General features: G+C 32.4%; 1 protein-coding gene across 2 annotated transcripts in view; it reads right to left on the bottom strand.

The window, feature by feature from the left end:
* LOC139486207 (kinase D-interacting substrate of 220 kDa-like) overlaps positions 1-23,764 on the bottom strand; it is a 50,232-nt gene that overhangs the window by 13,773 nt on the left and 12,695 nt on the right. For both annotated transcript variants that reach the window (XM_071271001.1, XM_071271000.1), the window contains exons 3-17: positions 23,404-23,502; positions 22,614-22,712; positions 21,909-22,007; positions 20,823-20,921; positions 19,577-19,675; positions 19,088-19,186; positions 17,497-17,595; positions 10,117-10,215; positions 9,567-9,665; positions 6,273-6,371; positions 5,898-6,075; positions 5,150-5,311; positions 3,454-3,633; positions 2,252-2,411; positions 1,146-1,300 (exon numbers count right to left, since the gene is read on the bottom strand). In XM_071271001.1, the coding sequence (XP_071127102.1) occupies positions 1,146-1,300; positions 2,252-2,411; positions 3,454-3,633; positions 5,150-5,311; positions 5,898-6,075; positions 6,273-6,371; positions 9,567-9,665; positions 10,117-10,215; positions 17,497-17,595; positions 19,088-19,186; positions 19,577-19,675; positions 20,823-20,921; positions 21,909-22,007; positions 22,614-22,712; positions 23,404-23,502 (1,825 nt within the window). The remainder of the gene's footprint in view (positions 1-1,145; positions 1,301-2,251; positions 2,412-3,453; positions 3,634-5,149; positions 5,312-5,897; positions 6,076-6,272; positions 6,372-9,566; positions 9,666-10,116; positions 10,216-17,496; positions 17,596-19,087; positions 19,187-19,576; positions 19,676-20,822; positions 20,922-21,908; positions 22,008-22,613; positions 22,713-23,403; positions 23,503-23,764) is intronic.

Below are 23,764 nucleotides of genomic sequence, written 5' to 3'. Positions count from 1 at the left end.
TCACTACAACAATACCACAATTTATCAGATTACAACACAATCGTATCACGTTTCTACTGCGATTATAGCACTCTCTTACCACATCCATACTACGATCATACCATGTCCATAATTGCGATCTTACTACGCTCCCAGCAATAACGTTAACATTGTCTTCCATATAAATACTGTATCATTCCTCTATTTCTCATTGATAAGTAGTTTCTCGGAAACAATGCATTCATGCAACCAAAATCTACACAAGGGTAATGCTAGAGGTTGAGGCAGAGGGAGAACTGATAGTAACGAATCATGATCCAGGAGATATATGTCTGACCGACCAATCTAACCTGAAACACAACTTATTGCTGGTCCATCAAGATCAAATGATGATGCTTTAGTGAACATTAGTAGGATTGACACAGATGTGTCAAGAATGATTGAGCCGTTGGAGAAAAAGGACAAGAGGTCCAAATTACATACAAACATACGTAATGGACGTACCTTGACCTATAATGGTTTACTTTTATAAATTGTTATTTGGATGGAGAGTTGTCTCATTGGCACTCATACCACATCTTCCTATATCTATAAACAAAAGCTTGAGAACTTTTATAAATTTTATATGACAATGACAATCAGCATGATGATCGTAGTACATGTATAACGTAGTCAGGTCGTAAGAACAGCGTGATCATGGGTGAACATGTAAACAAGGCGAGTTGTCCCGATACCAAATACACAGAAACGAATGCGGCATACAGAGGTTCAATGATTTTAAAGTCGGCACTATAGGCCTTCAGAAGACTTGAAGTCTTCTTCCACCAAAAACTACCTTGACAAAAAACTTTGACCTGAAACTGGCACTTCCATTTTCTATGTTTAGTGGACCGTGAAATTGGGGGTCAAAAGTCTAATTTGGCTTTAAAATTAGAAAGATCATATCATAAGGAACATGTGTACTAAGTTTCAAGTTGATTGGACTGCAGCTTCATCAAAAACTACCTTGACCAAAAACTTGAACCTGAAGCGGGACAGACGAAAGAACGAACAGACGGACGAACGGAGGTAGAGACCAGAAAAAAAATGCCCCTCTACTATAGTAGCTGGGGCATAAAAATAAACATTTTTTTGCATTGTAATTAGCATATGAAGGTAATACTTACTGGTAGTGTCAGCTTCCTTTTTAAACACCCTGAACAGACGTGCTACGAGGGTACCATATTCTTGTTCTAAACTATCCCCCAAAGTCCCAATCATTGAGGCTAAGGCTTTTTCACCACCAACACTTGTTAATCTTGTACTCTCACTAAATAAAAACCTAAAATAAAATTTAATTTAAAAGATTCAGATTCATAAACTAAATGTTATAATATGGATTTATTATTATTAGTTGTGTATTGGTGAAGACTGTATTGCCTTCATTTGTCTTTTGTCATCAATATATTTCGCATTGACATAAGCATAACATCATACTCATTTATATACTGTGGATTCATTATTATTCGTTGGATGCTAATTTTTGTGGATTTTGTGGTTACGGGTTAACCAAAAATTTAAATGTTCAAAGAATATAAAATTTTCCATAGGCTTTTAAGCAAACTTCGGCAAATCCATGAAATTAAATATCATGAAAATTGGTTCCAACAAAAATAGATGAATCCGCAGTAAAACACAAATCATAAATACATAAATAATTGCAAAATTGTAGGGGGATATGTGTAACAAAAATAGAATCTTATATTTAAAATATAGATAGGGATGTAACTGGATAATCCTTTTGTGTTTTGTTTTTTGTTTTGCCCTCTTTATTTCTTTAGTTTTTATTTTTTTAATTTTTTTTTATTTCTTCTTGAAAATGTAAAATATTTCCAATTAAGATTTATATATAAAAACATGAAAAATGACATTGTATTTATCTTGTATGTATTATATTGTATGTATGTCATGTATATGTTGTAATTGTTGGAAATAAAAAAATCAAAAGTTAAATTTTTTTTTTTTTAAATCTTGATGTTCAATTTTGATATAAGATATTTATTACTATTTTTCTTAGCAATCACTCTCTCTAGAGTTTATTTAATTTAAGAAGTTTATTTCTGATAATCATGCTTGAGTATTTTATAACTGCAAGACCTGAATCCCTGTTTCAACTAAGAAATCAAGTTAAAACTATAATAAATGTTGTTTGGAAATTTACCCAACCTAAACTGCACCAATTCAAGTTTCATAGGGAATTCGATAAAGGCAGATTTCATCAGACAATACTTACTTGACTGTTGGTACATCTACTTTCTTGGCTGAGGATAGCTTTGGATTACAGAACAACACCTTGATGAGTAACGTCAATGATCTCAATTCTTTTCCCAGCACCAGGCTGATATTGTTAGATATTCTAAAGTTGTTTTTCCGCACAAGTACAAAGATGGCAGCTGGAAAGATGATAACACAGAGAATGTAAGTTTTTAGACAAGATAGATAATTTTTTAATTGAAGTACATGTAGTACAGTTTGTAACAATCTATTGCTCTTCAACTTTGTACTTTATTTGGACTTTTTTCTTACTTTTTTGGATTCAAGTGTCACTGATGAGTCTTTTAATTTGTAGATGAAACGCACATCTGGTGTAAATACAGAATGTAATCCTGGTATCTATGATGAGTTTATTTATATCTTTTTTTCCCCCCGAGATAATTGGCTAACACACAAAAAATAGTAATAAATTGTTAGTAAAGGGCAATAACTCCTAATGGAGTCAGTGATTTTGACATTTTGGTAGCTCTATTTTTTTAATGTTATTTACAGTTTTTATCTATCTGTTATAGTAATGACAATAATTGGTTAACATTCATCAAAATAGTCATTTACGAACAATAACTCTTCATGGAAGCACCCAATTGTTTTGGCCATTTGGCATTTTTGTAGATTTTGTATTGGTCACCAGTTTTACCGTAACATTTTTCATTTATTTTTAATACAATTTTCACTGTTGCTATATCCTAACATTGAGCATTTACTGAGCACAGCTGTTTTGTGCTGTATTGCCATTAAGCACAACAGAGGTAGACAGGTGAAAATGGTAAAGTGTGTCAGACCATAGAAACAGAATGAAGCAGGTCACCTTTCAAAACATACTGCATATAAAGCTTAACTGTGCCAAGTAATGATTTAAAAACTTGTGTGACAAAAATGCAAGCTGCTTGACAAGTTTTTCCCATGAATAAACACAGTGTTTGATTAATATCTTTATTAAAAGATGCCCTTTTCATATTATCATATCACACGTTAAATGCCCTTTTTCAGGATTGGCACCCTGCCCTTTTATAATTCTAGCTGGAACACTGTAAGTGATGGCAATAGTTCGTGTGGCTTTATGGCCAGGTGAGCAAAAAAATAGTTGTATTTCATTAATTTAATGAATATCCCAAATCTTATTCAAAAATTTATGTAACCAAATTTCAAACATTTACCTACCTAAAAATCCATATTCCAGAGCAAATAGGCCAAGTCCTACTCCTAGTCCAATCTGCCATTGAACTGCTAACGCTAAAGTCAGACCTATAACATTGTTAATCAGTAACAAGAAGAAGAACAGAGGCCAGCAAAATGTAAAATGTTCATCCTCACTGGCTCTAGTGAAAGATTTCATCTCCTCTGAAAAAAAGAAAAAAAAAAATCATTATTTTTTAGGCATATGGGAGATAACTCATTGTATTGAGATAAAAAAAAAAAAATTTTTTTTTATCAGGTTACCTGCATTTTTAGGTAATTAACAAGTAAAAGGTGTAATTTATTACATTTGTGTTGAATTTTGAATAAAAACTACTTTTAGTCTTCATTTCTTTTGTTGTTTTATCTGCCATATAATAGAGAAGACACCAGTTCCTAGATTCCGTAGCGTATTGCACCATACACAACTTATGATATCGTGGCACAAATAAATGGTTTCGTCCTCAAAATTTTCAGTCAACCTCTGTTTTCCCCTCTTTTTCTACGTCTCTAGTGATCGATCAAATCATATTTTCCACACAAATTAAATGTAATAAACACATTGAGATAACAAGAAACCTTTTAACTAATCCTCCTTGTCAGTTTCGCCATAGAAATGCTGAAATATTTCCATATTTACAGCTTCGTTCCCGATTTCTGCCATTTGCATTTGTCAAAATATTTGTTTTTATTTTTCTTCTACTAGGTCTACCATTGTGGTCCCTTGATTTTTGTTGTTCACAAATATAGTCCCTAGTGTTGACAGTGGGTTACTTGCCATTAATTTTTATACCCCTTCCAAATTTATTTCTCCATGTTTTATGCCTCAAATTGCAAGTAGGGGGGTGAAATTACACTGTAAAAAAGTTTGGGTCCAGAATTTTAAAGGAAAGTAGTGATTTGGTCCAGGTAAAAAAGGTTAAAAAATAGCACTTCGGAAGCTGTCAAAAGATTTAAAGACGCCCTAAAGATAAAATTGTCCATATTTTGAGTTTGAGGCGATGAAGTTTTCTATAATTTTGATATAATTTGTCCCAAAAGTAGTACAACACACTGTAAAAGTTTCTTTGAGAAAGCGCAGGTGGGATTTTTTTTATTTTCATTTATGTTCTAAAAGAAATGCACTACGAAATAATTGTGGTCTCGGACCTACTGCATGATTTTACTATAAAAACTGCTGGGATTTCAAGCACAAATGAGACCTTGAATATCCTCGATTCATACGAGGAAAAATTAGAGAGGACCTGAATGAAAACAGAATGTTTAGAGTGTATAGCGTTGAAAGGGTTAAAAGATTTTTCTGATTTTGGGTACTTTTTTGCACTTCCTAAATATTTTTTTTAAAACTATTTTCATTAACTTCTATGTAACCATTTTTTTCTATTTCCCAAAAAAACTTTTTTTTCAAAATCGATAATACTGGTAATACAAAATCAAGCAAACTTTTTGAACTCACACATGGTAAAAAAAATTATGCCTAAAATAAATGTGTTTGCCTTTAAAGTATTCTTTTTGTCCCTTCATTTTCTGTGCTAGTTTTCAGCCCTTTTCATATCTTTCTTTTTGTGCTTGATTTTATTTAGCCATACAATGCCATGCTAATGCTAAAACTTAATATCAACAATTCACATCGAGACAGCAAGCTTTATTTGTGTTTTTTCTTTACATTGAATATACTCACTCTGAAGTTTTCCTAACAAGAAAGATTTGCCACTCCCCCATTTGGCATACAGTCCTACAGTAATTGGTGTATTGAGGGAGGGGTCACTCAGAATATCAGCCAATGCACTGCTGTATATATCGTAACCAAGGAGATTTTCACCATCAGCGGCATTCAAATTTCCTGTAAAACATAAAAATAAATGAATAAAAGAAAAAATAATTTATAGCATGTAAATTGTGTTCTTAAATTCTTTCTATTTTGTTTATATGAATTAGCATTGAAAAAGTACTAAACAACTTCATGTTTGAGTACATATTTTCTTGAAAAATCGGCCTCTTAGCATACAAACTATGAACGATTTACATGTTTGTCCTGGTGATGCCCATAGATTTGTGACAGAATTTCTTTTTGATGGTGAGCATCTATTTAATACAGCATCTCTTCCGCTTTATTACGTATATACCCTATTTTTACAATTGTACTGATGATGTCCAATGATTTTTGACAGAATTTCTTTTTGATTGTAAGCATTTATATTTAAAATATTAGGTATATACTGTAAATTAATTTATTTTAGTGGGTATCAATTTTCGTGGATGGAGGAACACTTGCATTTTCAAGGGCATTTGATTTTGAGGTTTTGATAAGCTCTGCATACAAAGCCTATAGATAATTTGCAATTTGTTGAACATTTGTATTAATGGGTTACCTGTACCAACCAAACCCACGAAAATTCACAGTACCCTTTTTTTATGTTTATACTTACGATGTCCATAGATTTGTGACAGAATTCCCTTCTGATGGTAAGCATCTATTTGATACGGCGTCTCTCCAGCTTTATTAGGTCTGTATAACAGACGACTATTCCTTGGATTTCTAAGTAGTAATTCTGTAATCTTTTTACTCCTGCCTCGGATAGCTACATGTAATGCAGTATCTCCTTTCTAGAAAATAATTTGGCAATTTTTCAAAAGCTGTAATATTTTAATATAATAGTGTTGTAAGACGTTAATAACAATTTATTAGTCTGAACTTGTTATCAATTAGTCTAAATTTAATACTTGATCAATTACTTTTGAACAACTTAAAATAAATGAGGTAAATGAAAAATAGAGTCAACGTTTACCCATTAACTACTCACCTTGTCTACAACAGATATTTTGGCCTTTTTATCGAGTAACATTCGGAGTACATCTTCATTCCTGGACCTAACAGCTCTCAATAAAGCTGTATCACCATCCTGTAAAATAAATTAATTCATATTGTCTACTTTCCTCTACTCAACATAATTTTAAGGCAATTAATTCAATTTTATACATGTCAGAAATTGCTTTTAATAGAAATTAATATTTCTTTTATACTGTAACTGTACAGCCTTTGATCTATTTCCAAAAAAGTGAAAATGAAAAAAAAACAAAATCTTGTAAGTCATGAGTGATTGATTGTTGTGCTTAACACCACATGGAACACTATTAGCTTTTTGCTAGCAGTAGGTTTGTCTTGTTACCAAAACAATCAACAACAAGCCTGACAATCCTAGTCAAACACACCTGTGATGTGTGGGGTTTGAACTCCCAACCTGAGGCTATGGTTTTAAAGTTGATAACTACTGTAAATTCAGAAATTATTGCAACCTTTTTATCATTGTGAAAAAATGCAACAGGGTTATAATCACAATAATTTAAACTTGCATTTTGAAATTTTTTATATGAACTAGACCAGATTTTTTCAATATTGCAAAAAATTAAATCACATTTTAGTCTAAAATGACAAAATCGCAATAATTAATGAACAACAATAATTTTGAACTTACAGTACTTAAACAACTCTGCTACTGAGACCCTAGTGCAAGTTCTGATCTTTTCAGTATTAATTAGGCTCCATTTTATTCACAAGATTTGCCAGTGACAAGAGCTACTGTTTTGTAGGTGCCATTGCTAATCTCTTTTCTTTTAAGGACTTCAATGTATGTAGGTTGCTGACATTTATTATTAAGTTAATTGACAATCTTTATTTTTCTAGATTTAGAGCTTGAAATATGGTTAACCACATAAAATATCCAATGTTTTCAATTAGAAGTTAATTTTAAAATACTTACTGGTAATTGAATTTTATTTTGGAAAGGGGGGGGGGGCATTTACAATGATGAAATTTTGATGTGTAATATACTGTCTTCAAATTTTTAATGTTTGACACACTGTTGTGTCAAGAAACTTCCAGGTTGTATATGAAGTATTCAGAAATAGGAGTATGGCTAATCCTGATTGGTTGATATGCACAGTCGTTACAGAGGCGGATTTAGGTGGGGGCCCAGGGTGCCCGGGCCCCCCCTTTTTCGGAAAACATTTGGTTGCTTATATAGGGAATCACTGAAGCGTGACTGAAGCGGGCCCCCTCTTAGGTCAGTCAGTGGGCCCCCACTTATGAAAATTTCTGGATCCGCCACTGCGTTATAATGATTATTAGAGTCTTTGCACACTCTGCATTATACCAAAGGCAAAATAATAAATTGTCCTTAGCCCTGACAAAACTGACAAGTCAATGCTAGAATAAGACACCTGTGTTTAAGTGCAAAATTGATAGGCAATGAAGATAAGTACAAATTACGTTAAGAAAAGCCAAAGGACCCTATATTTTTTGGACCAAAAATACTGTCGAATAATTTTTCATTATTTCTAGCAAGGTTTCCTTTAAAAAAATCCACTTTCTAAAGTCTGTATCTTGAAAAAGGCTATCACTGTTGCTTATGGGGATATCTGTATCTAGTATCAACATAAGGGAGACAACTTTTGGGTCCTAGTATTTCCCATTACAATATAAGTTTTTCAAATTTGTAAAAACAGAATAGTTAGCTGGTGTCACATTGTTTTTTTTATCATATAGCAAGCTTACAGTTTTTCTGCTCTATTTATAAATGCATACAGGCTCCTGAAAATTAGTATAAAGTATTCAATAAGTAGGTTATTCAATTCAAATATACTGTGGATTCATAAATCAATGTGGATTGAAGACAAATGGTGTTTTCATGGAAATTCCTGGTGTTACAAAAAAATGTATAGAAGCCTATAGACAATTTATACTTTGTTGAAAATTTATATTCCAAAATTACCCAAACCATTAAATTGAACAAAAATTGGTAACCAACAATAATAATGAATCTAAAGTACTTTTTGGTACAGACTAACAATAAATGTTTTTAGTTGTGTTGGTAAGTTGCTGCCTCATTGACATTTACCTCATATCTCATTTATTTCACATTTTAACTTGGAGATATCTTATATATTTGGATATTCAGGGTCCCCTCAGCTTCTGCAAAAGCAAATATGTTTGAACTCATATCTTTATCATCAAACAGCTGATTATGATTTGATTGATTTGTTTATAAATAGGGCTATTCCATTAAAACATACATGGTATTAAGGGAAGGTATTATAAAAATGGGATAACCACCTAAAGGGACATATTAAATTTTCACTTACATTTCCCCTTGCGAAACCAGGTGCTCCACAGGGCGCAGCTTTATACGACCGCAGAGGTTGAACCCTGAACAGTTGGGGCAAGTATGGACACAACATTCAAGCTTGATACAGTTCTGCATTTGGATTGTGATCGAATTTTTGACATAATATGACTTTCTAACACAAAACAAATGTCAAGATATTACAAATCTATTGTGCAATTTAAGATTTCTTCTTCAAACTTTTCAAAAATTTGGAATTTGAGAAATTTGGGGGAAAAAAATGAAAACTGCTACCACCCCCCTTCTTTTTGGCAATTAGTCCAAAACCTGACATTTCTTTATACATAATTTACAAGTAGTGTAAATCTGAATATACCCAACATTGTATGTTGAATGTTTTGGGGTTATCTCCCTTACACTGCTTTTAAATTGTCTTAATTGTCCATTGACCAAAACCCTAATTTTCCCCCTTTTTTAGCCCCTAATTCCAAAAAACATTTTGAGCCATAACCCCCAAAAGTCAATACTAACCATCCCTTCATAGTATGAAAACTTGTGGTATAATTTCAGAGAGATTTATACATTTAAACACAAGTTATTGTTTGAAAACTACAAAAATGCTTATTTTGGGTCTCTTTTTGGCCCCTAATTCTAAACCTTTGGGACCTTAACCCCCAAAATCAATCCAAACCTATTACCTGTGGTATAAAACATTGTGGTACAATTTTTAAAAGAGCAATTGAAATACTATTACACAAGTTGATATTCTGAAAGTAGAAAAATACTTGTTTTGGGCCCCTTTTGGGCCCCTAATTTCGGACAACGACGCAGACGATGACGACATCATACCATTATACAAACGCATAATTTTTTTGTGGTCGTATAAAAACATAGACAACTTCAACCCAAAGCTGAGATTTCCTGGGTCCAATGTATGTTTTTATGTAACAGCCCTTGAAAGCTTTTTATTCATACCTTTGTACATATTTCAAGATCAGGATCACAATCTAACAGTAAATACACAATAGCTGTATGTCCTTTCTCTACTGCCCAGTATAATGCTGTTTTACCATCCTGTAAGGAGAAACTTTCATTAAAATCTTATAATAGTCTGATACATACAAAACAAACGCCATGAATACATAAACAAAAAGGGTAAATAGTTACATACAAATTGCACAGCATAAATTTCTAAGTAGAACAATCAACAATCAAGCATTAAGTTTGCTATAAAACAAGTTTGGAAGTTGCCTGTACTAAGTCAGAATGCAATTGTTTTTCATTTGTTCCATTGATTGATAGTTTGGTTTTGTAAGCTTTCATGGACTTCCCCTATTTGAATTTTCCTTGGAGTTCAGTATTTATGTTATACTTTCTTAATGTTTACCTAAAATCTCCTTTTATTTATATTTTTTCAAGAAATTCTTATGAAAAACAATTATTAAACTGCAACTTTTGTAACTTTTTGAAATCCCAATTGAATTTAATAGAATATCAGTAGTCTGATTATCATAAATTAACTTACAGCGCCCTCTACATCAACATCAGCATATTTATTAATAAGAGCTCTGACCAGTTCTAGATGTCCACCTTTCACTGCATGGATCAGTATGGTATCGGAAGCCTGTGGGATATAATTACAATTTAATCAATTTTAATTTATAATTACAATTTAATCATTTATAATCACAATTTAATCATTCATAATTACAATTTAATCATTTATAATTACAATTTAATCATTTATAATTACAATTTAATCATTCATAATTACAATTTAATCATTTATAATTACAATTTAATCATTTATAATTACACGATTTTCAGACTTTATTCCATCAAAATGGTAACAGTGACTTGGACCTTGAGGAATATTCATTTAATACTGAAGTCGATGTTTCAACGTTTAACGAACCTATTTCCAGAGAGGAAGTTTTACTGGCAGTATTACTTTCTAAGTAACGCAAGGCAGCTGGAATAGACGATATTCCAGCTCAAGTTTTGAAAAATGACACCGCAGTAAATCTTTTATTCCAAATTATAAGTGGATGTTTCAACATTGGTAGAGTTTCAACTCAGTGGACTTGTGGAATCATAAAACCTATTCTTAAACATATGATGAAAGACAACCATTGAATTACAGGGGAATAACTTTAATTTCAGTGCCTAGCAAAATTTATTGCAATATTCTCAATCACCGTTTAAGTACCTTGCTTGAGAAAAACAACGTTTTATGCGCCGAACAAAATGGGTTCAGGAGAGGCCGAAGCTGTGATGAACATATCCATTCTCTATATTCCGTCTTAAATGATCGTAAAATTTCTAGAAAATCGACATGTGTGTGTTTTGTAGACATGCGCAAAGCTTTCGACACCATACAACATAATTTATTATGGTATAAACTTCAGAAAATTGATGTGTGTGGTAAATTTTTAGCAGCAATTGAGTCTTTATATAAGGAAGTCAAATGTACTATTCGTGTTAACAATGACCATACCCCGTAGTTCAACGTAGAGACTGGAGTGAAACAGGGCTGTATCGCGTATATATCATATCACCGACATTGTTTTCTGTGTATATCAATGACCTCTCACAACGTATCAATTCCCTTGAGTGTGGATTACAGCTTGACAATTTGTGTCTCAGTATACTGCTTTATGCCGACAACATAGCTTTAATTGCACCCGATGAAAGTAGTCTTCAACGCATGCTTGATATTGTGTCTGACTGGTGTACAACATGGAAACTTTTCATAAATGTGAATAAAACTGAAGTCGTTCATTTTCATCCGCAGTCTTTTGATCGTTTTGAATTTAACTTTAAATGTATGGAGAATAATCTCGATTATTGTGACTCATATAAATATCTTGGTGTCTGGATGGATGAACATCTTACATTTACGAAAAACTCAAAAGAATTAGCTAAAGCAGCCAGTCGTGCTCTGGGTAGTTTAATGACAAAAGTGGTATTAGCCGGAGGAATGACTCATAAGGTGTACACTAAACTTTATACAGCTACGGTGGAACTGATATTACTATATGGTAGTGGCATTTGGGGCACTAAATCGTTTAGTGCTATTTCAGCTGTACAAAACAGAGCCTGCAAATATTTTCTCTCCGTTGGAAAACTGACCTCGAATGTAGCTACCCGTGGTGATATGGGATGGACATTTTGTTACACAAAACAATGAATACATTGCTGTAGGCTATTGTGTAGATTTCTTCCGCCGAACAAAATAGAACATCATATAAAATATTAAAATGGACATCTAGGAAGACAAGAGGCTCTCAAGAGCCTGAATCGCTCACCTTAATTTTTTGGGTTAAATCTCTCATCAATGATTATTTTGGCTTTTCAATTTATTTAAATGTTCTTTGAATCGTCCTATTTTCTTCAAAAGCAAAAAAAAAATCATTTTCTCCTATGTTCTATTTTAGCCATAGGAGCTATGTTTCTGACATATAAGGAAATGAAATATAAAATTTATACTAGATACTCTGAAACTCATTTAGCCTAAGTTTGGCTGAAATTGATACAGCAGTTTCAAAGGAGAAGATTTTTTAAAGTAAGTCAACATGATGAACAAATTGTGAAAAAAGTCTTTAAAGGGCAATAACTCCTTAAGGGGTCAATTGACAATTTTGGTCAAATTGACTTATTTGTAGATCTTACTTTGCTTAACATTTTTGCTATTAACAGTTTATCTGTATCTATAATAATATTCAAGATAATAACCAAAAACTGCAAAATTTCTTTAAAATCATCAATTCAGGGGCATTATACCTGAAAAAACAGTTACCCAATTCGGCTGAAAATTTCAGGACAGGTAGACCTTGACCTAATAAATACTTAAACTTCTTGTCTTATTTGCTCTAAATGCTGGAGTTTTTGAGATATAAGCCAAAAACTGCATTTTACCCTGTGTTCTATTTTTAGCCATGACGGCCATGTTTTTTGACGAAATAAAAAAATAAAGCACAAACTTTATTTTATACACCCTACTGATCATTCAGTTGAAGTTTGGTTGAATTTGATTCAGCAGTTTTAGAGGAGAAGATTTTTTAAAGTTAGCAAATATGATGAACAAATTGTGAAAAATTGTCATTAAAGGACAATAACCCCTTAAGGGGTCAATTGACAATTTTGGTCATATTAACTTATTTGTAGATCTTACTTTGCTGATCATTTTTGCTGTTTACAGTTTATCTTTATCTATAATAATATTCAAGATAATGACCAAAAACTGCAAAATTTCCTTAAAATTACCAATTAAGTGGCAGCAACCCAACAATGGTTTGTTTGATTCATCTGAAAATTTCAGGGCTGATAGATCTTGACCTAATGAACATTTTTACCCCATGTCAGATTTGCTCTAAATGCTTTCGTTTTTGAGATATAAGCCAAAAACTGCATTTGACCCCTATGTTCTATTTTAAGTAACGGCGGCCATGTTTTTTGACGGATCAAAAATCGAAGCACACACTTTGTGCAGGATAATCTAAGGAACAATCATGCTAAGTTTCATCCAAATCCATTCAGTAGTTTCAGAGGAGAAGATTTTTTAAAGTTAGCAAATGTGATGAACAAATTGTGAAAAATTGTCATTAAAGGACAATAACCCCTTAAGGGGTCAATTGACAATTTTGGTCATATTAACTTATTTGTATATCTTACTTTGCTGATCATTTTTACTGTTTACAGTTTATCTTTATCTATAATAATATTCAAGATAATGACCAAAAACTGCAAAATTTCCTTAAAATTACCAATTAAGTGGCAGCAACCCAACAATGGTTTGTTTGATTCATCTGAAAATTTCAGGGCTGATAGATCTTGACCTAATGAACATTTTTACCCCATGTCAGATTTGCTCTAAATGCTTTCGTTTTTGAGATATAAGCCAAAAACTGCATTTGACCCCTATGTTCTATTTTAAGTAACGGCGGCCATGTTTTTTGACGGATCAAAAATCGAAGCACACACTTTGTGCAGGATAATCTAAGGAACAATCATGCAAAGTTTCATCCAAATCCATTCAGTAGTTTCAGAGGAGAAGATTTTTTAAAGTTAGCAAATGTGATGAACAAATTGTGAAAAATTGTCATTAAAGGACAATAACCCCTTAAGGGGTCAATTGACAATTTTGGTCATATTAACTTATTTGTATATCTTACTTTGCTGATCATTTTTACTGTTTACAGTTTATCTTTATCTATAATAATATTCAAGATAATGACCAAAAACTGCAAAATTTCCTTAAAATTACCAGGTGAGCTAAAAAAGGGCTGGGCTTTTGAAGTTGACAAAATTGTAAATAGTTTAAAGATTAGAGATATTGTATACGACTTGTCTTATTCCATAAAAACTGTTGTGAGAACTGTGATTGAAAAATTGGTAGAACTCGACAATACAGAGTGGCACAGAGAACTTTTCAATGATAGGCGCAATATACAAAATGGTAATAAATTACGCACTGTTTAAAATCAATGTAAAAACTGAATCGTATGTTTGCCTAAATATGGCCAGGCCGGAAAGACGAACTATGGCTCTGTTTCGGTCCGGTGCACTACCCTTGGCCTATGAGATCTGCAGGTACTCCAGGCCGCCTATTCCGGTAGAAGAAAGACTCTGTGTGTTTTGTTATCTTGGTTGTGTAGAAAATGAAAAACACTTCCTTCTTGAATGTGAACTTTATAGTTCCTTACGGTATAACTTATTTTCCGAATGCTCTAAAAATATTGATCACTTTAGCAATCTTAATATGGAGAATAAATTTATACAAATCATGAACTGTTCAAGTATCCAACACTATTTTTGTAAAGTATTACATAAGTTTTTTACTCGAAGAAAGTTATTTTCATAGTAAATATATATTTTAATCAGAATTTATAAATGTTCTTTAACAGAAATATTTTTACCAGTAGAAAATTTCAATACAGGGCAATAATTTTTAAGCTTATTACATTGTATATGTTAATTTAACCATAGCCAAGAAATTGTTTATATATTCAGATTTTTAATTTGTTTTTAAAACTTTGATATAAAAATTTTACAAGTATAAGAGCTATGATTGGAACATTTTAAAAGTATAAGAAAATTGAGAAATTAGTTGTTTTAAAAATTGATCATTATTGTATAAAGTTTTATAATGAAAGTTTTATAATGTTAGTGTCTCATAAGTCAGTGTTTATGGCTGGATATTGATTGTTTTGTGTGTATATAAAATATTATAACTGTTGTATATGTTTTATGGCAATCAATATGTGACACTTTAATAAACAAATTGATTATTATTATTATTATTTATTACAATTTAATCATTCATAATTACAATTTTTAATCATTTATAATACAATTTAATCATTAATAATTACATGTTTGTGACGAGTGAACCAACACCTTCTAACGGAAAAGCTGGTAGAGTAACCAAGATGGATACCGATGACGCATTAGCGGCGAAACATGTCGACTCAATAAAACTATCACCTTGCGTTAACCCAGATGTTGTTGTCTCTACATATTATATTAATAATTACAATTTAATTGTTTATTATTACAATTTATATTTTATTTTATAATTACAATTTAACCATGATATAAAATACAAATCAAAATAGAAATATTATTTCAAAACATATTCTCAGGGGTTAAAAAATCCACTAGCCCGACGCAAGGGACTACAACATTTAGGCCGGAAAGCAAAACTTGTAACCCAATATGCCCGACGGACTAGTTACAAAAAATTCTTGGCGTTTCCAAAATATAAAGTAGAAAATTCCCTCTTCACTATTATATCTTAGCCAATCAGATTCGACTACGTCATCTGGGATTTTGTAGAAGGATCCCGTACTTTCAATATCGATTTTTCAGTAAAGGGGTATTGCACCCGACTTTTGATGAAAAATTCACCAATCCTTTTATGCCAGGCATGCTTTTATATAACCATGTATAGAAGTGTCAAGACTTGTACCATCTCGAGATTTGAGCAAGTCATTATTACAGTGTATTTAATGAGTATTCAATTATCGAATTGAATATATAATATCTGCTAATAGGATATTTTTGCTGTAAGTTTTGGGTATCCAATTTGCAAAAAATCCACTGTACAATGGATAAGAAGAGGCTGTCACAACGACAGCAAACCGGATTTATTAATATTTATTTGTGTCCTGGCAATATCACAAGAACCATAACTGATGAATGGTGAAAGTGAAAATCATCAATATCAAATTTGACCTCCATTTTGTCATCAGTATAAACATATTAAAATTTGAAAAGCTTAGATTGAATGGTTCATGAGTAAATGCAACAATGTGAATGGAAACGCCATTTTACAATCTTTCAAGAACCATAACGCCTGAACGGTAAAAGTCAAAATCGTCATTATTGAACTCGACCTCTATTTTGTCATCAGTAACAACATATAAAAATTTCAAAAGCTTTGGTTGAATGGCTCATGAGAAAATGCACGGACACGACAGGAAACACCATTTTTCAATCTTTCAAGAACCATAACTCCTGAACGGTAAAAGTCAAAATCGTCATTATTTAACTTGACCTCTATTTTGTCATCAGTTACAACATATTAAAATTTGGGAAGCTTTGGTAGAACAGTTCATGTGTAAATGCACGGACACGACTGAAAACTCCATTTTTCAATCTTTCAAGAACCATAACTCCTGAACAGTAAAAGTCAAAATCACCGTTATTGAACTTGACCTTCATTTAGTTGTCAGTAACAACATATTAAAATTTTAAAAGCTTTGGCTGAACGGTTCATGAGTTAATGCACGGACAACATTTGATTGCCGCCCGCACGACCGCCCGGCTGCCCGGCCACCCGCCGTACATCCCCAAATCAATAACCGACATTTTTGTCACAAAAATCCTGTTAAAAATTGTGAAGTTTATAGAATTCATTGTTTATTGCAAGAAACTCTGAATGTGGAAGGCATACCCGGGCTAGTAGGTCAGTTTTGTTGGGCTATTAATTCTTTCAACAGGGCTATTAAATCCTGCTACCAATTAGCCCTTGGCTAGTGAACTTTAACAAAATTTCTTAACCCCTGATTCTAATGCAATTATTTTGTATCCATGGTTCCAATTGGATGAGAGTAAGTGTAAAATTCTGTATCTCCTTGTCTGCAACTAATGAAGCCGACATTTTGAATTGCTGAATGTATTGACATGTAATTTCTACAATAATAAGCAATAAACCTCACTTTGATGCACCTAGAAATCTTTAATCAAATTTTATTATATTCTGAAGCGATCAAAAAACCATAAAACGCCTGGTATTTATGTTTGACACAGGAAGCAAACCTATGACGTCTCCTAGTTTAGGGCCAGGGAAGATAACATCTTTTCGCAGAATTTTCGTTAATTAAAATTTGACACTGAAATACGATTGAAATTGAATTATGAGCTTGATTTGCATTAGCATAGAAATAACTGTATTGTATCTGTAGTTTTGTGTCGCAAATACCTGTTTACTTGTTTCAGCTTACAGATACTGGTCTTCATAAGTGATTGTTTAGAGTGTCAAAGAGTAATTTAGACCTTGAAATATGATTAAGATAGATTTCTCTTTAATTGATGATTGTACGTTGCCCTTTCATTCAATTTTGTCATTTACCTCCTTGGGTTGCTGTCTCATTGACATATCAGTGTTCTACTCCGAAATTTATTATATCATCACACTATCTATAAGAAATTCATTTCAGATAGCATCACATTATCATGATGCCAAAAGGCCCTGGAGAGAACACTGCATATACATTGTACACCACATTTTCTACATTTATATGCATTTTTTCTATTTTACAGCATCTCCTCCTATCAAAAGACCCATCTGTTAATAAGACTGATCATTGTCCATAACCTAATTGTTCTGCATACTATATACCTTATCAGCAATGTTGACATATGCTCCTTTGGACAACAATTCATGTGCTATGTCAGCAAAGCCTTCTTTAGCAGCAATACAAAGGGCAGTGAAACCATCCTGAAATATAAAAAGATACAATTAAGCATAAAGGTCAGGTCAAAAAATTTAAAGTTGTTGTTTAGTATGTTCTATTGGACATTGATATGGTTCCTATTTCTAACTTAATTTTCAAATAATAAATAATTCTTTTGATTTTCTTCCTAAGGGGCAAAACCTTTCAGAAGTTTTGGTCTTTAACTTCATACTTTATTTGGCCTTTTAAACTTTTTTTTCAAGAGGCACTTATAAGTGTTTTGTAGAGAAAAAAGTGTTTGATAAACAAAGGAGTAAGTTCGGTAAGGGCCATATTTGGCCCCAATTATAAAGTTCATAGTTACAAGACAATAAATGTTTTAAGTTGCCTTAAAGACATGTGAGAAAGTTTAACAGAACTGTTTTTGTCAAAATTTTATTCTAACACGTTGATTTTTACATCCCAAATAGGTCAAAATAAAGGGTTTTGTAAAATTTGACAAAAACAGCTGGATTTCAACCAATTTAAGGACCAGGAAAGATAGAGCGCAGGCGTCGACAAACTTAATATTCAAATAAAACATGTGAAATGTCTTCACAAACATTATAGTAAAAGATCTTTGTTGTCGACGTATGCGCTCTATGTTTCCTGTCTAATAATCTATGGGAAATTTACCCATTTTCATTGATTTTTTCGTGAAAAATCAATATGAGTACAACTTGTGACGTCATAATGAAACGCAAAAACTTAAAATTTTCAACAAAATGGATCATTTCCTATCTAGTCACTGTATAAGCTATAATTTATTGTGATATTGGTCAATAAATCCGAATTTGAAATTGACGCTAAAAATGGGGGCCATTTTAGGACCTTACCGAACATACTCCTTTTAATCCTGGTATCTATATGAGTGTTTTTTTAATTGGTTGCAATGTATTACTGTAATTTTCAATTAAAATAAAAAAGGGTTAAATTCACATGCATTATCAAGACATCGCCTTTGACATTGCGTGAAAACAAAATGAGAATGTGTGGAAAAAATATATAGTTCCTTGAATTCTTTATATTGTCATTAAAAAGCCTGGCTCAATGCTATAAAATGAATAACTGATCCAACAAAAATGTGTCCCCAGTACACGGATGGTCCATCCGCACTATGGACCGTGAAAATGGGGGAAAATCTCTAATTTGGCATTAAATTAAAAGATCATATCATAGGGAACATGTGTACTGAGTTTCAAGTTGATTGGACTTCAACTTCATCAAAAACTACCTTGACCAAAAACTTTGACCTGAAGCAGGACAGACAGACAAACGAACAGACGGACGAACGAAAACATAATGCCCATAAATGGGGCATAAAAATAAAAAAAATAATGATTGATTTTTTGTGTGTTTGTGTTCTGAATTTTGAGATTTATCTGCATGGTTAGGACTGATAAAGAATTAATCAATTGCCTTGACCAGAGCAGTTTTATTACAAAAGTTTTATCGTACCTTGTCAAGAGCAGTGTATTTACAGAAGTTTTTTCATACCTTGTCGAGAGCATTAACATTAGGATCATGTTCTAACAGACTCTGTACTATTTCTGTATAACCACCTTTTGTAGCTACAAGTAACGCTGTCCAAGAATTCTACAACAAAATTTTAATAAACATATACATGATATACAAAAATATATAAAAATTTAAAAAAAGTAACATATATAACTAGAGCGAGATTGATTTAAAATCACTGATATACCTTCTATTCAAATAATTTTTCAAATACAAAATAAAAGATTAATTTTGGTCTGTTTTGTAGGGTTCTTCTTATCAGCTTTATTCCACTCAATTTAAAAAAAAAATTACAGCCTTTACATAGAGGTTTTTCCATTATGAAATGGATGAACAGAGGTAGTGATATTCATTTGAACAAGGATGATTTCTAACCAGCATAGCTCATTGTAATAATTGTTATATTTTATCAAGGTTGATCATTCTATCAAACTTATTTATACTGACATAAACCATGCATAAACTAACCATTCCAACAACATCTACACTGGCCCCAGCCTCTAACAGACTTTCTACCATCTCTAAGTTCCCTCTCCTACAGGCCCAGATCAGTGGTGTAGTACCATACTGAAATAACACAAATATAAGTTATACAAAATAAACAAACTTTCTACCATCTCTAAATTCCCTCTCCTACAGGCCCAGATCAGTGGTGTCGTACCATACTGAAATAACACAAATAATACACTCATAATAAAATAACATCAATATCTAAAACTGGCCCCTGACTCAGACCTTCTCCAATCTTTAAAACAACTTATCATCATCATGTCTCTTAATATAGCTTGTGGAGAGTTATCTCATTGGCAATCATACCAGATCTCTTTTTTATTTTTATTTTTACATTTACAGTAACTCTCTTGGGAACAGTTCAATAATTCAATTTCATGATTTTAGGACGTAACCTGCTCACCAGGTTTTTTTTCCTGATCTACATTTACAGTAACTGTCTTGGGAACAGTTCAATAATTCAATTTCATGATTTTAGGACATATCCTGCTTACCAGTTTTTTCCCTGATCTACATTAACAGCAACTCTCTTAAGAACAGTTCAGTAATTCAATTTCATGATTTTAGGACGTAACCTGCTCACCAGGTTTTTTTTCCTGATCTACATTTACAGTAACTGTCTTGGGAACAGTTCAATAATTCAATTTCATGATTTTAGGACATATCCTGCTTACCAGTTTTTTCCCTGATCTACATTAACAGCAACTCTCTTAAGAACAGTTCAGTAATTCAATTTCATGATTTTAGGACGTAACCTGCTCACCAGGTTTTTTTTCCTGATCTACATTTACAGTAACTGTCTTGGGAACAGTTCAATAATTCAATTTCATGATTTTAGGACATATCCTGCTTACCAGTTTTTTCCCTGATCTACATTAACAGCAACTCTCTTAAGAACAGTTCAGTAATTCAATTTCATGATTTTAGGACGTAACCTGCTCACCAGTTTTTTTTTCCTGATCTACATTTACAGTAACTCTCTTGGGAACAGTTCAATAATTCAATTTCATGATTTTAGGACGTAACCTGCTCACCATTTTTTTTCCCCTGATCTTCCATAAAATTCAAATTTACTATTAGTGAATATTTCTTTATCATATATTGATCATGAAATAAGTGACATTTTTCTCTTCTCAGAACTTGGCTTATTTCTGAATGGATAACTGCAGCTGAAGAAAATACAATCTTGACCTTGACTTCTCACCTTATCAGAAGCATTGACCTTTGCCCCTTTCTGTATCAGGTACTTGCCAACTTCATTATGCCCTCTGCCAGCAGCCCAAGCCAAACATGACATGCCAAACTGAAAAGTAAATAAATATTTGTTTTTATTCAAGCATAGTAATTATAATTTAAAAGTACTGCTCCTTTGCTTTTTTTTTTTACATGGGTGTGTGGTGATTTTATTTAATGAATTAATCGATCAAAACACTGTCTCTTCTCTTTATTATGAAATAGATCTCTAAATAAACAAAACATTGAAAAAGAAAACATGTTTTTTCCCTTTGATATTGATGGCATATCATGCATTTGTTTGGTAGTCTTCTGTCAATTTTGTTGAGCATGTCAGTGGTTCTCTTCCAACACCCTTAATATTTTAACCCGCCACTTTCTGTATGTACGGGCCTTTCCCAAGTCAGAGCCTGTTATTCAGTGGTTGTTGTTTGTTGCTGTGTTCCTTATTTGTTTTTCCTCATTTTTTTCCTGCACATTAATTAGGCTGATAGTTTTCTCGTTTGAATTGTTTTACATTTGTCATTTAGGGGCCTTTAATAGCTGATTATGCAATATGGACTTTGCTCATTGCTGAAGGCTGTATGGGGACCTATAATTGTTAATTTCTGTGTCATTTGGTTCTTTGTGGAGAGTTGTCTCATTGACAATCATACCACAGCTTCTTTTTTATATTAATTCCTCAACACATAAAACTGGCTGCCACTACATAGTCAATAGTGTTGAAAGTGGCACTCAACCTCAAATATATATCAACCAATAAATTTGGTTGAAATTTTGTCTTCACATGCTTAACATAATTGGTGATTTGAAATATAATTTCTGGTTTTATTGTGTTCTTTGATTGCGTATAATCATAATATCTCTTTTTATTCAAAACTTAGTTTTTAGTTCATCCCCATCTTGACGAATTAATAATTTGACAGGGAAATATCTGAGTTCTTAAATAAAATCACTATCAATATTTTCTAAAAAAAAAAATGAAAAATCTGTGTTCAATGTTACAAAAAAGCTTTTATATATTGTAAACATCTGAATGATTCAGATTTCTGCTCACCTCTGCCTTGACATTGAAGTTAGCTCCCCTTTCAATCAGTTCCTGCACAACAAGGTTCTTTCCTTTATAACAGGCCCACATCAGTGAAGTCCAGCCACTCTAAAAACATAATTGTGAAAAAGATTAATATAATATCCACATTTTAAAAACTGTATAAATATCATAAATATGATCAAACGAAATATTCATAGTTCAGAGGGAAACTATGTTCAAACTAGACTGCATATGTGTTGACGTACTAACCCTACCCCAACAATTCAAAGTATCGCAAACAAGAAGTAGGTATTTTTCATCACAACTCATCAACCTGCTGACCAAATATTGGTGAGGAAAATGTTAATAGCTGGTCAATGGACAGATAGAAAAGGTGGTTGCAGCATAGCCGCTTCATCTCATCTGGGGTAATAATAAAGACTACATCTGTTATTCAGCAAGCTCAACACAATTGAATCAAACATAATTTCTGAGTGTGGGATTTTTTCGCAGTGTTCAAGACTCATTGGTGGCCTTCGCCTGTTTTCTGCTTCTCCCAATCTCCATTCTCAATTTTATAAAGGTAAACCTGTATGACATTTAACTTCTGAAGTTTTTTAGGTTTCCTGTGCCGCCTCCTTGACCCCAATCAATAACTATCATTCAAACTGGCATTGTTTACCTTTTGAAAAGCAGAGATATCCGATTTAAGAAAGTTTTAATGATTTATACCATATCTCTATGTTCAATGTCTGCTCCTCTCTCTAATAATTCTATCACCACTTCAAGGTGACCTTCTTTTGCAGCACACAGCAGGGCACACCATTTCTCCTGGAATTAGAAAACAAATTGGGGTAAAAATTTATAATAATTGTAATTCAACAGTCTGCACCGTTAACCACTAGTCCGATGCCCCAGACTAGTAAATATTGATTCGGAGTTTCAGACTAGTGAAATTTTCAAAATTTTATATAGTCATAAAGGGACAAGTTCTGGACTAGTAGATGTAAAAGTCACAGACTGATTCATTATTACATATCTATGCATTCATCAATTTCTAAATTTTATCATAAGGCCAAAATAAAAAATATATGACTGTGTGGTTCCAATAAGATCCTCGAAAAACTAAATGGTAGGTAGGCATTTTATCCTTTTTTTAATCGTTAAAATCCTGAAAAAAATTGTGCATTCATAGAGTCCTGTATTATACACATCCTTGCTGAAAGGTTGCCATTTTCTATATGTTATGTTGTAAAATAAACAAACATGTGAAGTTGTTACTCCATATTGTTGCATTCTCTTAAGAATTACATGCATTAAAAGCCATAGATGCTTCCAATGAAAATTCAGATGATAAAAGTATGCGAATTTAATTATTGAAATTCACATTCCCCAAAATGGGACTGTTCAAAATTTATTTTGCAAAATTAAACAAGATTATTCTATTGTAGGGGGTTTAAACTATGTTAACAACTAAACTTACTTTTGGGCTCATATGAGCTAATCATATAAAAATACCTACACTATCTACAGCGTTAGGATCTACATCGGCATCTAGTAATTCACGGACTATATTTATCTCCCCTAATTCACAGGCTAACATTAAAAAGGTCTGTCCATTCTGAAAGTAAAACATAATTGTGTAGCTGCAACATATAACACAAATGTTTTTATTAAATTTATTTCTTTAAAGGCTTCTACCCCTATATTCATGTATATTACCCTAGACAATTGTCCCTGTTCAAGTTCAGCAATTTTCCAAGTGAAAAAGGGCCATAACTCCAGAACTGAAAATGACTCACTGCTCAAATTCGTATTTTGTCTGTGTGTAACAGATCACAGCATTGTTTACTTGTTTCGTAAAATTTGAATGAAAAACTTAA

This window comes from Mytilus edulis, chromosome 8 (genome assembly GCF_963676685.1).
Source record: "Mytilus edulis chromosome 8, xbMytEdul2.2, whole genome shotgun sequence".
In the NCBI taxonomy this organism is placed as follows: Eukaryota; Metazoa; Mollusca; class Bivalvia; order Mytilida; family Mytilidae; genus Mytilus; species Mytilus edulis.
The sequence above is the reverse complement of the archived record's forward strand: the minus strand, read 5'-3'. Positions and strand labels throughout refer to the sequence as shown.